We start from the raw sequence: 17,574 nt of genomic DNA, 5'->3' as shown, positions 1-17,574 counted from the left end.
ACCCAGCTATTGTGCTTTGGAGGTATGGAGAGGCTGGTGGACTCTGGTGACCAGCACATAGAATGAGCTCCCTGGAATGGCTGACTTATCCTGTCTCAGACATCACAGAAAGTGGCAAGGGGCCCAGAGGCACTGACCCTCTTCTCCAATGACCATAGTGTGTCCCACACAGTAGGGGGATGCAACACACTCATTTGATGCAGTATCTCACCTGCCTCTCACAGGAGGCCACACTGGATGGGAGAGAGTTCTTGAGGTGGTGACCACACAGTAGCTGGGATCTGCAACTTTTGTAAAAGTCATGCAGTCAGGACAGGGTCCCTGGTGTTCTCTGATGCTCTCCCTATATTTCCAGGGTCTCTCCAGTGTGCACAGAAGCTTCAGTTACTTCAGATAGCAGCTGCCTCCACCAAAGGAATACGCATCGTGGGCAGGGCAGAAATCCAACTGCTCAGGTTGGCCATGGCAGTATCTATGGGCATCTTTGTCGAATCAGGGCATAGCTCCCTGCCCATCCAACGAACTTAACTCCATCACGTCTCAGTAAGTTTTAGAGTGCCAAAGAGAGCTCAGATTATGGTAGTCCCAGGACAGGTAAGGTGGGGGTGGGAGACAAAGAACGGGGATACTTTAGTGCGCAGCAAACAAGGATTTCTCAGGTAGTTTCACACCCACCCACCCTGTGTCCATTCCTGTGGGTTCTCTGGTCCTTGCTTCCCCAAGCCTTCCCCTACCCAACACAAGTCTCTCTCCCTTCACCATCTTATCTGCTCCCTGCAACCTGCGACCTTGGTCAACCCACGCAAATTGCCCCCTCGCCTCCCAAATGTGGAGATGGGCATGAGCAGGAAAGTGAAACAAGACATGGGAGTCAGGGGCCCCACCTTTTTGAAAATCATGCTGCTGGGATTCAGAGTGGCTTCCAAGCCAAAGCATGAGTCACGCGCTGAGGAGGCACATGTAGGACTCTAGAGACAAGAGAACTGCTCTCTTGCAAGGGGATCGCTGAACACACCCCAGGGAGCCAGACCCAGAGTCCTGGCTGACTCATATCATGAAAAAGTAAGGGCCCAGGTTGCCAGCATGCACCCTTCGATAGCTCAGCTGGTAGAGCGGAGGACTGTAGACTAGACGTGTGTAGGCATCCTTAGGTCGCTGGTTCGATTCCGGCTCGAAGGAGGTGCGTGCTATTTTGACCTGGGCCCATCTGAAGTGCACTACCTGTGACACAGAACAGCCTCCCCTCTGCTTGACCAAATCCTCCCCACAAGGCAATCTCCTCCACACTGGGCAATTGGGAAGTCTTTTCGGACAACCCTTTGAAGCAACTTGCGTCCTTTGCAGGGGAGCACACCTGCACCTTCTTCCTGTAGTTCACGTTTACCCACCGGCCCTTTAGAGCAAAACCCTGTATCATCCAACCCACTATCCATTTTATTTCTCCATCTCTCCCTCTCCTGAGAGCCTGTTTTGCCACTACCTTGGCCACCATGGACAGATCCCTGCCTAACAGGTGGACAAACATTAACTGCCAAGGACAAGCCCTGGAGTCCTACAGCATGGTCCTACAGTCATCACAAGAGTGGCAGACAACCGTCACATCTTCTTGAAAACTCTCCCTCTCAATCTTAGACTTGTCTCTTGACTGATCACTGTCTCTGTTTTGTCTGACCCTATAGCAGTTCCTCTGTCTATCTCTCTATTCTTTGTCTTAGAATAGTTTGTAAACATGTAGAGACAGAAACCCCTCTTTCCTGCCATGCTTTACCTATTTGTGGAACAGATCTGTCTCTTTGGCATCTTCAAGTTTTCCATAACTGTGTGCCTGCGTCGAGGGAGGCTGACACTAGCGGGACAGAAATGCAGCATGCCTCAGTGAGCCCAGGCAGTTGTGATGAGGACTCAGTGGCCTGCTCAGGTTTGCTCTCAGTGTGAGGACAGGGGCTGGCACCAGTAAACTTCACCTTTCACATGTCTTCATACTCTGTGCTTGGGTTTTGGCAATCTGGACAGGGCCTGAAAAGGAAGATGTAGCTACCCAAACAGAGATTTCCCAAGGAAAATGTGCTGGCTAGGATGGAGTCATCTTCATCCTGGGCATGGAGCCTGGGTTCGGGGTTAGAGCTTGGGTGACAGGGATTATGGGCATGAAGAAGACATGTGGCCTTGGGAAGGAAAGTCTGGAGCCTTGATGTATAGTGGGGTGCATCACAGAGAGGTCTCTCAGGGGACTGTCCTGGGGCATGCCTCCTAAATCTCTGGGACCAAAGTATGAGTCACGCACTATGGAGGCACATGTAGGACTCTAGAGACAGGAGAACTGCTCCCTGCAAGGGGATGGCTGAACACACCCCAGGGAATGCTGGACCTGGAGCCAGAGTCCTGGCTGACTCATATCATGAAAAAGTAAGGACCCAGTTTGCCAGCATGCGCCCTTCGATAGCTCAGCTGGTAGAGCGGAGGACTGTAGACTAGACATGTGTAGGCATCCTTAGGTCGCTGGTTCGATTCCGGCTCGAAGGAGGTGCATGCTATTTTGACCTGGGCCCATCTGAAGTGCACTACCTGTGACACAAAACAGCCTCCCCTCTGCCTGACCAAATCCTCCCCACAAGGCAATCTCCTCCACACTGGGTAATTGGGAACGTCTTTTCGGACAACCCTTTGAAACTACTTGTGTCCTGTCGTGGGGGAACACACCTGCACCTTCTTCCTGCATTCGATGTTCACTCACAGGCCCTTTAGTGCAAAACCCCGTATCATCCAACCCACTATCCACTTTTTTCCTCCATCTCTCCTTCTCCTGATAGCCCGTTCTGCCACTACCTTGCCCACCTTGGACAGATCCCTGCCTAACATGGGCAAACATAAACCAAAGAAATTCGGGTCCCTGTGCAGAGCAGGAGAGCCAGCTCCTCACATTTGCCATGGCCGAATATGGGTGTCTTTGTGGATTCCTGGGCATAGCTCCCTGCCCATATAAGGAGCTTTTATCCATCACTTCTCAGTAAGTTTCAGTGCGCTGAAGAGTGAATTCAGATCATGGTGGTCCGCAGAACAAGTAAGGTTGGGATTGTGGAGTCAATGAATGGGGACACTTTGTCCCCAGAAAGCAAGACTTTCTCAGGTAGGGACGCAGCCACCTACCCGGTGTCCATTCCAGTGAGTTCTCTTTCCTTTCTCTCGCAAGCCTTCCTCCAGCAGACACAAGTCCCTCTCCCCTCACCGTCTCTTCTGCTCCCTGCTACCAACGACCTTAGTCAACCCACGCGGCCCGCCCCCCTTGCCTCCCAAATGTAGGAATGGGCGTGAGCAGGAAAAGCGAACAAGACATAGGAATCAGGGGCTCCACATCTTTGAAAATTGAGCTGCTGCGATTTAGGGTCGCTTCCAAGCAATAGCATGAGCCACGCGCGGAGGATTTGCTCCACCCGCCCGGGAAGGGGCGCTGTGGAAGCCCATGTGAGACTGGGGGCAGGAGAACCGCTCTCTTGCAGGGGAGCGCCCAACACCGTCCAGGGAATGCTGGAGCTGAGTCATTTCCTGAAAGAGTAAGCACCCAGCTTGCTAGCATGCGCCCTTCGATAGCTCAGCTGGTAGAGCGGAGGACTGTAGACTAGACGTGTGTAGGCATCCTTAGGTCGCTGGTTCGATTCCGGCTCGAAGGAGGTGCGCGATGTTTTTACCCTGCCCCACTTGAAGCACATCATCCCCTAGCACCCAGCTATAAACCAGCTCTCCCTTCCAGGTAAAGTGGGTTTTGGCCTGGCACCTTCCTACTTCTCACAATGAAAGGCAGAGGCCCCGCTATAATGCTGTGTGTGCCCAATCCAGGGAATTTACCCTACCTTCTCTCCTCACTTAATAGACACGCGACCCTTCAATGCAAACAGTCCGGTTTGGCTACTTACTGCCTATTTCACCCACCATTTCTCTTAACAACCGAAGCCCTTCAGCTTTTATTCGCCCATTGGTCCCTCTCCTGAGCATTCACTGCCACCATCCCATTGCTCACCACGGATGGATCCTTGCCAAACCCGGATGGAGGTGGGGGGCAAAAAGGAGGAGTAACTCAGGACAGACCCTGGAGTACTGCAAGTGCACAAGCCACCCCACTGGACAAGGACTTTCTTTGCTCTATCATTCTCTGTATTGGTGATGTATCTTGAGGTTTGAGAAAGAGAGAAGACAATTTAAGAGAATTCCCTGTTTCTTTGGCACAGACTGGTGATCTGCAGGAGGATTCTATATCTTTGCATCCAGGAAGAGATTCCTGCCTTTAGTGTCACCACATTTAGAAATTAGCAAAGCAGGGTTGATGATGGAATCTTAGACCTTTGTTGGTGTAGGAAAACCAGTGACTCCATCTTGTACCCACACCACTCTGAACCTGTGTGTAATACACTTGGGTCTACATTTTGCCTGCCTGATCTAGTATTGCATACACATTGGAATATCTTGGGACATTTTATGGCAAAATCCCCATATTTAAATATCAGAGCCTGGCCAAGCCAAAATCATTGAACACTTTACAGATAAATAAAATCCTCTAAAGGAAGAATGGGGTGAGGCCCTAGAAGCTGGTAACCACAAGAAATAACATGGTGACTCATCCTCCTCAGGATTGAAGCGCACCCCACCCCCTTTTATTAATTTTTTTTACAAGGCAGAAGAACAGGGTCTGAGAAACCACACCTGGAAGGAAAGATTAAAAAACAAGTAGTTTTTTTAGGAGGTGTTTCTCCTTGTTTTCCCATGTGCTTTTCCCATTGTTACAGTCTCATTGTCTCACTATATGTCAGATAAGGGCAGGCAGGCGTCACAAAACTGGCAGATGGGTTCCTGTCTCTATGTCTTATGTCTCTATGAAGATGAAGTCCACCTTCAACTGCAACACTGTCCCAGTAGATAGGAAGTACTGCTCTTTTTACAGGTCAGTTTTTTCTTCTTCTCATCTTAATATTTTCCTGAAAATATTAGAAGCCCAAAAAGGTCATCTTTGAAATAACCAGCATAATCAATTCCAGTCTCCCCACTCTTACCTCCACATAAACTCTTTGAATCAGTCAAAATATGTAATGTTTCCTAGGCTTACCAATGGTGGAATATCAACTCAATAGAATACTACACAGCTATGAAGAAAGATGAAATAGTGGCATTTGGGGAAAATGGATGGACTTTGAGGTAATTATGTTATGTGAATTAACTTAAAAAGTGAAAGACATCTATTTGATGCTTTCACTCATCTATGGAATGTAAATAACCAAAAACACACACAGGCGAAATACAGTAGTAATAAATCTTGAACTCAGTGAAAGAATATGAATGATTACCAGAGGGAACAGGAGAGAGGGAAGAGATGGGAGAGGGAGGCAGATGGGGTTTTGGCTCAGGTGGGTTGGTAGAACCTGTGTAAAAAAAAAAATTAAACTGGAATGCTCTATATGTGTCTTTTAGGTCCAGTTGGTTGCAGTGTTGAAGTCTTCTAGTTCCTTATTTATCTCTATCTAGTTTTTTCTTTTTTGTTTGTTTGTTTTTTTATTTATTTTTTATATCATTTTTCATTTTTAAACAATATTTGCTTCCCCCCCTCCTCAGGTGTAGTCCCCATAGAATTTCCTTCCCCAATGCACCCGTGTACCATCACCACAGCCCCCTGTGTTACTCCCTCCCTCCCTCTGATCCCTCTCCCTCCTCTTTTCTATCCATTATCAAGAATGGGTTACTGAAGTCTCCAACTACTGTAGAACTTTTCAAATCTTTTGTTCATTTAAAAAATTAGTTGTTGGTTTTCTTAGTAATATGTTTTAAGAGCTCCTAATATACTCTAAAGACAAATCCATTATTAGATATGTAATTATAGTATATTCTTCCCAGTCTATGGTGTATCTATTCATTGTCTTATCAGTGCTTTCTTTTGAGAAAGAAAACTTCTAATTTTGACAAGGTTCAATTTATCAATTTAAGTGTATAATCCATTTTGACTTAAGTTTTATATATGATCTAAGATGTAGATGAAAGACCATTTTATGTATATGGAGATCCAGACGTCCCCAGGTTTGTTGAACAGTTTGTATTCTTTTAAAAATTCTATTTCTCTTTTGTTTCCCTCTATTCTATTTCATACCTTTATGCCACTTAATATTTCTGTCATATATTGTCATCTCTTAGTTCTATGTTCTAGAAGATTGTCTTTAGTTAATACATCTATAACTAGTATGTATACACTGTTAGTTTTGATACTATCATTAGAAACTAAAGAAACCTTTGGATCTTAGAAGCTATTTTCTCATAACCACTGTTCTTGATTTATGAACATTTAAATTATATTATTAACACAAATTTGAAAATTTTAAAAATCATTTCTCTTATTTGGTTTGAAATAATTATTTGAAATAATTTTTATTGAGTAACATTGTTTTATAACTTTGATTTTTATTAAGTTACAGGTTTTCTTTAAAATCTCTTATTTTATTTTGCTCTTCCCTTCCACACTGTGGTTATAGTCAGTTCAGATCATATTTGGGTGTCAGTTAAAATATATGCTTAAAAGACTGTGGAGTAAGTATCTCTCTCTTTTTTTTTGTATTTTAGATTTGCACTGTTTTTCTCTATTCTTTTATCTGCTGTTTTTTTTCTTTTGGAATTTCCTTCTATACACAGATTAGGTAATGGCACCTTGTCTTGTTTCCCTATGTTGTTATGTCATTTTCAAAAAGTGAAAAGAAAAGACGAGAAAAGAAAGATTTAAAAAGCAAGTTTTATCTCATTTTAAGGAATGTGTCATAATGGAAAAGATAGACTTCCATACTAATTGTATTATTTTAATCCAACCTCTCCCCTTTCTCAACAGTGATTCTGTGTGTATGCCTATGTTTCTTTATTTCCTCCATTGCTTTTGGATCAGAAGAAGATTGTTGCTGAGAGGGTTGAATTCCTCTTGGAATTGGTAATTTATAATAGTTTATATTTCCTGGTCTGAGAAGCCCACCTGGTATTTACATTCCCTTGTGGCTGGTGTTTAATTTTGAGGAATTGGAATTGCCATCTGACATTCATTAATTTTTAACTGAAGAAATCTTGTATTTCTAAAAATGTAGTCTTTAAATAGATAACTGATTGTTTCTACATATTTCTGAAGCTTCTTTATTATGAAAAATTTCCAAAATACTGAAAGTAGAGATAACATTGTGATGAACCACGGTATAACCAAGGCATAGTTCCATGAATTACCAATTCGTGGTCAGGATAATGTTATCTAAACCTCCACTTGCTTTGTTTTGAAACAAATACCAGATATCGTACCATTTTGTTATAACTTATTTTTTAAAACATTTATTTATTTATACATACAAGACATGTGGTACAGGCCAGAGATACGGGGGGTGAGAGGATTCACCAGAGACAGAGTGGGGAACAGAAAAGCAGATCTACTGAAATACACTACTGAGGGGAGCAGCGGGCGAGACAGGAGAGGTCTCCTGCACCATGTGGATTGCTCCCTGGCTGGCCAGGGATCGAATTCATGCCGCAGAGACTGTGGATTGCTTCAAAGTGTTTTGCTTAACCCCCTGCACCACCAGGGAGGCCTTATAACTTATTTTTACTCACAAAGTGATAATTAAATTTTTTGAAACAATTTCTATAACAATAGGATTTTTATTGATAGGAAAAGCTGAAGACAAAGATAATAAAAATGATTAAAGCAGAAATATAATTCAAGAGTGTTTCAACTCATTCATTAAACAGATTTGTCAAGGTAATATACTCTCCTTATTTTATTTTTCCTGACTGAAAAAATATTTATTATCTGCCTGTTATGTCTCAGGCTTTTTTTCTGTTTTTTTAAGAAAAAATAAAAAACCAAAAACAAACAAAACAACAACAAAAAACACAGAATACCTACTACCATCTCTTATATCCCCTTCATCCAATCTCCTCCCCACTTCCACAGATATTCTCTTCATGTCTGGTAACCTCAGTTTGGTTATCATTGTCCACTGGTGTTTTGTTTATTTAGTTTTTTGCTTTGCTAGGTCATCTGCTTTGTTATCTTATATTATCCATGAATGTGAAATCATCCAATATTTGTCTTTATTTTTCTAGCTAACTTCACTTTGTATAGTTCCCTGTGTATAGTTCCATTTTGTTGCAAATGGAAGAATTTCATCTTTCCCTATAACTGAATACTGTTTCTTTGTGTATATCTATATCTATATATCTATATATAGATATAGATATTATTTCTTTATCTAATGATCTGTCAGTGGACATTTACTTTGCATCCATATCTTAGCTATTGTAAATAATGCCGCAATAAACATTGTAGAGCATATAATTTTTCAAGTTGATTGTTCCTGTTCTTGGGATAAATACCAAGAAGTAGAACTTCTGGAATACATGTTATTTCTACTTTTAATTTTTTAAAGAAAGGTCCAGGCTTCTTTCTAAAATAGCTATAACAGTTTATGGTCCCATCAGTAGTATAGGTTTCCTCATTTTCTACATCCTTTCCAACACTTGTTGTTATTGGTTTTCATTCTCAGATGTGAGAAGATATCTCATTGAGGTTTGATTTGCATTTCTCTTATTAGAAATGATGATGAGCATATTTTCATGTGTCTGTTGACCCTTTCCGTAACCTCTTTGAAAAAGTGTCTATTTAGATATTCTGCCCTTTCAAAAACTGGATTGTTTGACTTTTTGTTGTTAAGTTAGATGAGTTCTTTTTATACGTTGGCTATTAACTTCTTGTTAGTTGTGTGATATGTAAATATCTTCTTCAATTAGTAGGCTGTTTTTATCTGCTAATATTTTCTTTCACTGTGCAACACTTTTTAATTTGAAGTAGTTTTAATTTGTTTTTGCTTTTGCTTCCCTTCTGCAGGTATTTAGACCCCCAAAACTTCTTTAACATTTGTGTCATAGAATTTGTCACATATGCTTTCTTCTATATATTTTATGTTTTGGGGTTTTATATCCAAGTCTGTGATCCATTTTGAATTTACTTCTCTGTATGGAGTTACAGAATGATTCAGTTTCATTTTTTTACATGTGGCTACACAGTTTTCCCAACACTATTTGTTGAAAAGATTTTCCTTTCTTCGTTGCACGGTCATGGCTCCTTTGTCATAAATTAATTGTTGATATAAGCATTTAATTTAAATATTTTCCTTCTGTTCTCTATTTGCAGGCAGGGAATGTTTTCCAGGGTATCTTAAAAGCAAAAAAACAAGATTCAAGTCTGTGTAAGAAAGTCACAGGTAAATAACTAAACCTTTTGACATTTTCCTTACACTCACACACACACACACAAACACACACACATGCACATACAAACTAGAAGGATGCACAATAAAATAGTGAAAATGGTTACTTAGGGAAGAGGTATAGGGTGAATGGGGAGTAAGAGAGCTAGAACTTTTTAATCTATACATTGTTATATATATGTATGTATTTTCTTTTTTGAGTTGTATAAGTTATATGGTTTAAAAATAAAGAAAACTTTTTCTTCTAAAATGCTCTATTTTTTGCAAAGTTAGGATATTCCTATGATCAAGTTAATTTGAAAGTATTTTAAGCTATGTAATTTTTTTGATTACCTGATTTTTATTTTATCTTTCTGCTTAATCCTTAGAAGGATTAACTTCACTAATTAAAACTAATTCTTAATTAAAAATTTAAGGCTTGACTGGCTTAAGTGTGCTTTACTAGCTGTCAGACTTCACAGGTCTCCTTCTGCTTAGACCTTTCCCTCTCGTAGCTCAACAAATAAGAGCTTTAGTTTCTAGTTTAGTTTTGTTCGCCTTAGCTCAGACAATTCTACCAGTCTCTGCTCCCAGGACTGGGAAGTGATAACACGTCTCATGCTTCAGCCATATTTCCATTCAGGTATTTTCTTTTCTCTTAAAAGGAGTATGTCCAAAAGGATGAATGTCAATGAAACTGAGTCCCAGAAGGACCCTTGACCTCTCAGTTCAAGACTTAACTGATGGTCATCTCACAAGAAGATCTACTCTTCACGTCTGGGATTCAGAGTTTAGTTCATATATCATCAATCAAGTGCCTAATGTGTACCAGGCACTGTGCTTGGTGCTGGAAATACAGAGATGAAAATGCAGTTCGTACTCTGGGAGTTCAGAGTCTAGGAAGGAACACAAATGAGAAGCAGAGTTCCAAGGCAATGGATTAAGTCTCAATAATGAGGTCAGCAGAACCTGCCGCGGTTTAGGTTGGAGAGCGGTTGGGGGGTGGAGTGAAAGAGAATGGGCAGGGGAAGCTTCTCCTTATGCCAGAATAACCTCAGATTTAGAGCATAAATAGGAGTCAGTCAAGACTTTAGTCAGGGGCATAGAGTGGACACAAATGGATAAGTGTGAACAATGATCAAGAATTCTAAATAATGTTTTGGAGGTGTGGTTCCACACAAGCTCTTTCTAGAGAATACAGTGTAAGACTAAGAGAAGCAGATGATGTAGAAATGATCCAGAAATGAACCTTCCCCTACCTTGTCACACCCTTGGGACTCCTATTGTTTCCTACCCCAGAAACCAAGGGACAGATTCCCAAATATCATTTTAAGTCCTCAGGGAGAAGACACAATGCCTAAGTTACTTGGGAAATAAACACTCCCCTGAGTGTCACACAGGAGAAATTTGGATGATGACTGCAGCCGGTAATTTCTTTCATTCTCACTGCATTACCCCATTATTTTTGCCATTGTCTGACCTGGGGTCACTGACTGATGAAGGCAGAAACATTTTTCATCACCCTTTGGTGAATGAAGGGTCAACTTCCTTTTCAGATTTATCAGGCATGGAGTCTGGGATATTTCCAATGAATTGCCAATCTCTCTCAGGTCTTTTAGGAATTATATTCTCTCTCTCTTTTTGTCTTATCTCCTCATCATTTATGTTTCTTTTCTCCAGCACATACGTTTGTTAGTTGGGATGTCTGGACCCATCAGTCTGCATTTGGGGGCATCTCCACTGGAAACTGAATTTATGTATGAAGAATTCTATACTTCAATCAAGAAATTATTGGTTAGAAACCAATGACTCCTTCAGCTTTCCCTTCCCTACACTCAGGCTAATGCTACAAGCCAGGGAATATGGTGCCTAAAGCAGGAAAACTAATAGTTGTACACAAAACGAATTAGCTAAAAGTGAAGACTTGGCTTTCAGTAAACCTTTTTTCAACCATTTGATTGAAAGAAACTATAGGTAAGTCCATTAAGTCTCTTCAAATGAACGGTTTAACTCCTGCCTTCCTGACTTCTTGATTCTTGTAGTGATCTGCATTGTGAAATCTCTGTCCCTCACTTAAAGTGTGCCTGTTCAAACCTAGGACAGTGATCACATCCCAGAAGACACTCTTTCTACAGGGAGGGGAGGGTGTTCCTTGTGGCTAATTTGCCCATGGCCATAAGAAGGGGCAGCCTGATGCAGCCTCCTTAAGATCAGGAAGCCCCTTTGTTTACAAGGCAGAAGACCAACATCTGAAGAACTATACCCAAGAGGAAGGCACAAGAAAAGGAGCAGAGTATCCAATGGCTCCCTATTTTCCCAGGTGCTTTTCACATCCTCAGGAACTCCAAGGATGCCAAGCTACTGTCAGCCTTCCAGTACAGGGTATAGGAAAGACTCCAGAATGGAGCAAAACATTGAATCATAGAAAGGGAAAGGATTCTCACAAGGTGACCCTCATCTTCGTGGAAACATCAAGGACATTTAGGGGTACGTAAGAAAAATTCCTTCTGTATTTTAAGGCTGGGACTCATCTTCCTTTCACTCAACATGTAGTTAGGTTCAGTGCAATGGAAGTATTTCCACAGAGAGCAATAAAGAGCCAGAAAGAACCCCCTTAGGGATGAGCAGTCCTATCTCACTCCACTCCACCCTGTGTGGTGTGTGTTTCAGCTCAAATGTACTCTGTTAGTGTGTTGTTCTTTTCCATTAAAAATCTTCTCTCCTTTCAGATACATACTTATTTTTCAGTATTTATTTTAGGTATCACCTTTCTCTAATACTTTAGTCTCTGAGTCTCAGCTTGGTTCCCTTCCATGTCTCCATTTGGACCCTATGCTTACCTGTGACATTCTCCCTGTGAGACATGTCAAGCTTTCCGTCATTCTCATTAGGCAGTAGGCTCCATGAGAATAGTGACAAGGTCTCCTCTAATCTGAGTCACCCAATATAGTAACTGATACAAAATCAACATAGAGCAAAAGTTGGATGAGTTTATTGACAATGAGGCAATTTCTACAGAAGCCAGAGGAGTGAGGTTCTGAGCAGAATCCCTAGAGAGAAAGACCCAAAAATTGCAAAAGCTTTGCACAAAGGTACAAAACTTTTCCTCCTCAGATAGGACTCACAAGTAAAAAAAAAAAAACTATAAATAAAGAAACTAATGTATGCTGGGGACAAAGACTGCATGGGTGTGCTAGAGAACAATAGACTGATAGAGAATCGAGGCCTTAAGGTCAGTCTCGTGCTTTCCACAACTAAAGGGGATCACTGTCCTCCTAATAGCTGAGGCATTTTTTTTAAACTAAGTTTCAGAATAGCATCAATTTGATTCTTATAATTGATGGTGGTTTTCAGAACTGGAAAGCCTAAAATGATAAGGACTTCAATTCTGATTTCTTCATATTTTTTAAAGATTTATTTATTTATGCATATAAGGGCTGGGTATAGGTCAGAATTGTGGGGCGTGAGAGCATTCACCAGAGACAGTGGGGAACAGAACAGGCAGATTGGCTGAAATACACTGCTGAGGGGAGCAGTGGGCGAGACAGGAGAGGTCTGCTGCGCAATGTGGGTCACCTCCCTGGCTAAAGATCAAACTGGTGCTGCAGTGGCTGTGGGTAGCTTCATAGTGCTGTGTCTGAACCCCTTGCACCACCAGGGAGGCCCCCAATTCTGATTTCCTTAGTGATCACCAGTAATTCATGATTTTGTCTCTGGCAAGTCATTAAATTGAGTCCAAGTTTGTGAAAAGGTCTTGGGTTGGTATTATGGGCTAAAAGAAACTTAGGAAACTAATCTTAATATCCTCAGAATATGTCAATCCTTAGCTTGACATTGCCACAAAAGATATAGCTGTGATACCCGATTGGCATTGAATCAATGTGGTTTTTCCTTATTTTCACTTTTAAATATGATGTAACTTGCTTTAGATAGGCAGGCAATTTATGATAAGCTGAATTTAGTTAGACCCTCAGGTTGCTAGAGAAATTCCCGGTCCTAAAGAGTAATTTCATATATAAATGGACGAGTTGCCTAAATTCCTGTGACTCATTCTACAGCCAAGTTGAAGGATAGATGGGAGCTAGATTCCAAGGGAAGTGACAAGAAAACCTACAGTCTGTGGTGCCCAAACTTGCAGTCCAAGGCTTATCTACCACATCATTTGTCAATTAAACCCTCAAAAACTCTCTTTTTAAATCCTTTGCTCTAGTATTTCACTTTTGAAATACTCCTTTAGAGTTTTACAGCTCCTTTAGAGTTTTACAACTGCAGAGCACAGAGAAGTTGAGTCACTTTCCCAAGGTCAGTGGACTAGCAAATGGACATACTGGAATTCAAAACTAGGCAGTTTGACTCAAATTCTGATCCTGGTTGAATGGGCATCATATTCTTTACAAAATCAGTTTTCTGATATTTTTATCCAACTCAGATATTCACTGATATCATTATTGTCATCATGAGAACAGATGTGAAGATGGAAGTTCCTGGCACTTTCATACCTAAGTTTTAGCCACCCTTTATGGAAAACCTTCTCTGCCTCTAAACTTGAGTAAACAAGAGCCCCAGGTTCTTCACAGGATCTGTGATTGGAGAAAGTGGGGATATATGTGCCATATCACGTAAGTCAGGGCTGCTCTGGAGAAGACCTGTCCTCCCCAGGCTCATGTTCATGTCGTTGTGCAGGTGGGAAAGGTAATGGCTCCTGATGGGAACCAGAGCAGTGGTGTGACTGAGTTCATCCTGGCAGGTTTCCCGAACCTCAACAGCACAAAGGCAGAACTGTTTTCTGTCTTCCTTCTTGTGTATCTGCTGACCCTAACAGGCAATGTGTTGATTGTTGGGGTCATAGGAGCTGACGCTCGCCTGCAGACGCCCAGGTACTTTTTTCTGGGTAACCTGTCCTGCCTAGAGGTCCTGCTCACTTCCGTCATCATTCCCAAAATGCTGAGCAACTTTCTCTCAAGGAAACACACAATTTCCTTTGCTGCTTGTATTACCCAGTTCTATTTCTACTTCTTTCTTGGGGCCTCTGAGTTCCTGCTATTGGCTGTCATGTCTGTGGATCGCTACCTGGCCATCTGTCACCCACTGCACTACCCTTTGCTCATGAATGGGGCTGTGTGCTTTCGGATGGCCTTGGCCTGCTGGATGGGGGGGCTCCTCCCTGTGGTTGGCCCCACAGTGGCTGTGGCCTTGCTTCCCTTCTGTGAGCAGGACGCTGTGGTGCAGCACTTCTTCTGTGACAGTGGCCCATTGCTCCGCCTGGCATGCACCAACACCAAGAAGCTGGAGGAAACTGACTTTGTTCTGGCCTCACTTGTCATTGTATCTTCCCTGATGATTACTGCTGTGTCCTATGGCCACATAGTGCTGGCTGTGCTGCGCATGCCCTCTGCTTCAGGCCGTCAGAAGGCTTTTTCTACCTGCACCTCCCACTTAATGGTGGTGACCCTCTTCTATGGAAGTGCCATTTTTCTTTATGTGCGGCCATCACAGAGTGGCTCTGTGGATACTAACTGGGCAGTGACAGTGGTAACGACATTTGTGACACCACTGCTAAATCCATTCATCTATGCCTTGCGTAACGAACGAGTTAAGGAAGTCTTGAAGGACTTATGTAGGAAAGTGGTAACAAGAATTTTGGGGGATCTTTTACTTGCTAAGAGTTTCAATAAGAAAACAGTGGAATGAAAGTGATGGGATGTAATAACTAGTCTTAAGTCCAAGTCTTCTCCATTGTCACTCTCTTTCCTGTTATCATCATGTACATCACCAAATGACTAAATTCTGAAACCACAAAAGAAGTCCAAAATCATCAAATCTATCCTTCTCTTTTAGGCAACATTCCTTGATTCTATCTCATACATAAATCCACATTATTATTGATATATATCATAGTCAATACCACCATTACATTATATGAACTTCCAGCCTGTGAGAGCTTAACTTAAGGGTCACTGGTCACCAAGAAGTCTAAAGATGGGGTTCAGAAAAGTTATAAATCCATTCAGTATATAAGAGTTATGTGTTTGAGGCTATTTGCTTTTGTCTGGGAAGATGATTAATAGCTTTTATTCAATTCTTAAAGGAATCTATGGATGACTGTCACCAAAAGTTAAACTGATTAAAATTCTCAAAGAAGAGTCTTCCAATTGTTTATGAAAATCAAGAATTTTAGGGAGCATTTCCTTATAATCATAAAAATAAAATAAACTATCTGGATGTTTTTGACATGTTTCCTCAAAATTACATTTACTCTCAGGTGGAAAATCAGTGAAGTAAATATAAAAAGGGATTTATTCATGTTTCCATGGCAATCCCACATACCTTTGGAAAAACATATGAAGAAATTTCATGAATAATAATATTTAATGTATCTTTCTAATGTCTTCACACTTTATTACAAATAAATGAAAGATATCTTCACTCCTTTTGTCACTAGATTGTGTTTCTTTCATTTATCTACTCTTTACATTTTTATATCTGTTGTTGTCAATCTTCTTTTGTTTTTTGTAAAATTGTGACTGGGATAGAGAACTTTAATATCAAAGAATTAAGGATGACAACTCTTGTACTTGCCAAGAACCAGGCTCTGGTAGGTATCATCTGTCTTGTTGGGTGTCTCATAGAGAACAGGGTGCATATCTGTTGTGCCCCTGAAAGTCCTGGACCAATATTTCTCTTTCTTTCTTTCTTTCTTTCTTTCTTTCTTTCTTTCTTTCTTTCTTTCTTTCTTTCTTTCTTTCTTTCTTTCTTTCTTTCTTTCTCTTTTCTTTCTTTCTTTCTTTCTTTCTTTCTTTTTTCTTTCTTTCTTTCTTTCTTTCTTTCTTTCTTTCTTTTCTTTCTTTCTTCTTTCTTTTCTTTCTTTTTCTTTCTTTCTTTCTTTCTTTCTTTCTTTCTTTCTTTCTCTTTCCTTCTTTCCTTCCTTCCTTCCTTCCTTCCTTCCTTCCTCCTTCTTCCTTCCTTCTTCTTCCTTCCTTCCTTCCTTCCTTCCTTCTTCCTTCCTTCTTTCTTCCCTCCCTCCCTCCTTCCTTCTCTCTCTCTCTCTCTCTCTCTCTCTCTCTCTCTTTCTTTCCTTCTACAAAAGCATGTTTTTGGTTGGATACTGTGATATACTAACAGATGCTAAGATGAAGAAGAAATAATTCGTAACCTCAAGCAGCTTTGATTTTAGATGGGAAGACTAAGAGACATATAATAATTCAAAGGGATGAAGGTAAGGGGGGAAGTTCATATGAAAATTGAGTTACCCTTTCCAGAATTCTTTGATGAGAGCAATTTTCAGAGGTTATATCATTCATTAAGCAAGAATGAATTCCATGTTGGACTGTATTTGTATGCATAGAGACAAATGTTAGAAAGCTGAAATATCAAGTTATGGATAACACATTAATTTAGAGCTACACAGAGCTACAAACCGAGCATGGTCATAAAGCTTCAGTGGCCACTGGAAAATAGTGATGGTCTCATCTAGTTCTACTAGTAATACACACAGACACACACTATGTATTTTGATTCTGGAAGATTTCTGAATGCAAATTAAAGGGATGGAAGGAATGATAACGTGGGTGGGGAGGGGAGGATGAACACTTCTGGAGAGACGTAGAAGTGTTGCCCAGAAAGTGAATGAGCTATTGCATTAAAAACTACCTAATTTCATGTAGTATAAAAACCTGAAGTTAATCCCAGACACTGGGCAAAAAATGGGTTCCATGTAAGAGTTTATAGCATTTCTGGAGGGAATCACCCCCGTATTTTGGTAATAAAGCATGTAAAATCATCTATTTTCAAAAATTTTGTGGTAAATTAGTTTTCACTTAATTTAATTCAGTAAAATGTATTGAATCCTATAATCAGGGAAGTAAGTTGGTTTGCAGAGGCACAAATACACGGTCTTTGCCATCAAGAAAGGAACTCAGATTTTTGGAGACTGCAGGTCAAAATGTAACAACACATTGTAAAATTTAAAAGTGAGTCTAACAAGATGATGTTTTACTATAAGGCGAAAGAGCAAAAAATAATAGGTACTTGAGTGTTAATAGAAATATCTATTGCAGCAGAGAACAATTTGTTCATTTTTCCCATCTTCTTTTACAAATTCATATTCATAAGGAACCTTTTATTCTTCATCTTAATCTCAGCAGCATTCGATACAACTGATCTTAACCTCTTAATGGAAATATCTTGTTCTTTGACTTCCTTCTTTTGAATGCACTTGCTAGAGTTTCTCTCTACATTTCTATTTTCTCTTGTTTGTTTTGCTTTGCAGGTGTATCCCTTTCAATAAAATCATTAAAAATTAAGCTAATTTGTGAAGAAAATAAAG

General features: G+C 40.7%; 2 protein-coding genes and 3 non-coding genes across 24 annotated transcripts in view; all 5 read left to right on the top strand.

Moving 5' to 3' along the window:
* The window catches only part of LOC119238857 (uncharacterized), a 42,719-nt gene extending 30,841 nt beyond the window's left edge, over positions 1-11,878 (top strand). For 12 of the 20 annotated variants that reach the window (XR_008549480.1, XR_008549479.1, XR_008549489.1 and 9 more), the window contains 6 exons: positions 356-543; positions 5,090-5,184; positions 6,854-6,949; positions 9,194-9,263; positions 9,914-10,206; positions 10,929-11,878. Coding sequence is in view for 1 of the 20 variants with exons in the window: in XM_054688904.1 (XP_054544879.1) it covers positions 356-455; positions 4,803-4,806 (104 nt within the window). In the remaining 19 variants the exon portion in view is untranslated. Of the gene's footprint in view, positions 1-355; positions 544-4,802; positions 4,832-5,089; positions 5,185-6,853; positions 6,950-9,193; positions 9,264-9,913; positions 10,207-10,589; positions 10,653-10,928 lie in introns of those variants that run through there. The other 8 variants (XR_008549476.1, XR_008549487.1, XR_008549474.1 and 5 more) reach the window with 7 other exon arrangements.
* TRNAY-GUA (transfer RNA tyrosine (anticodon GUA)) lies at positions 1,090-1,179 on the top strand. The gene is given in 2 exon segments: positions 1,090-1,126; positions 1,144-1,179. It is a non-coding gene; the product is annotated as a tRNA-Tyr (tRNA).
* Positions 2,434-2,523, top strand: TRNAY-GUA (transfer RNA tyrosine (anticodon GUA)). Its single transcript is given in 2 exon segments — positions 2,434-2,470; positions 2,488-2,523. It is a non-coding gene; the product is annotated as a tRNA-Tyr (tRNA).
* Positions 3,579-3,668, top strand: TRNAY-GUA (transfer RNA tyrosine (anticodon GUA)). The gene is given in 2 exon segments: positions 3,579-3,615; positions 3,633-3,668. It is a non-coding gene; the product is annotated as a tRNA-Tyr (tRNA).
* A 2,035-nt stretch (positions 11,879-13,913) lies between the features above and the next one.
* LOC119238207 (olfactory receptor 6S1) lies at positions 13,914-14,941 on the top strand. Its single transcript, XM_037501916.2, has one exon. It carries the CDS (start codon positions 13,944-13,946, stop codon positions 14,937-14,939), a length of 996 nt encoding a protein of 331 aa, XP_037357813.1. The 5' UTR covers positions 13,914-13,943; the 3' UTR covers positions 14,940-14,941.
* The last annotated feature ends 2,633 nt before the right edge of the window (positions 14,942-17,574 follow it).

Source organism: Talpa occidentalis, unplaced genomic scaffold (genome assembly GCF_014898055.3).
Source record: "Talpa occidentalis isolate TD23 unplaced genomic scaffold, MPIMG_talOcc4v2.1 talOcc4.11, whole genome shotgun sequence".
Classification (NCBI taxonomy): Eukaryota; Metazoa; Chordata; class Mammalia; order Eulipotyphla; family Talpidae; genus Talpa; species Talpa occidentalis.
The sequence above is the reverse complement of the archived record's forward strand: the minus strand, read 5'-3'. Positions and strand labels throughout refer to the sequence as shown.

What these genes read in the sequence shown, in the direction of transcription:
- LOC119238207 (XM_037501916.2), top strand. Translation starts at nt 13,944, where the DNA reads ATGGCTCCTGATGGGAACCAGAGCAGTGGTGTGACTGAGTTCATCCTG.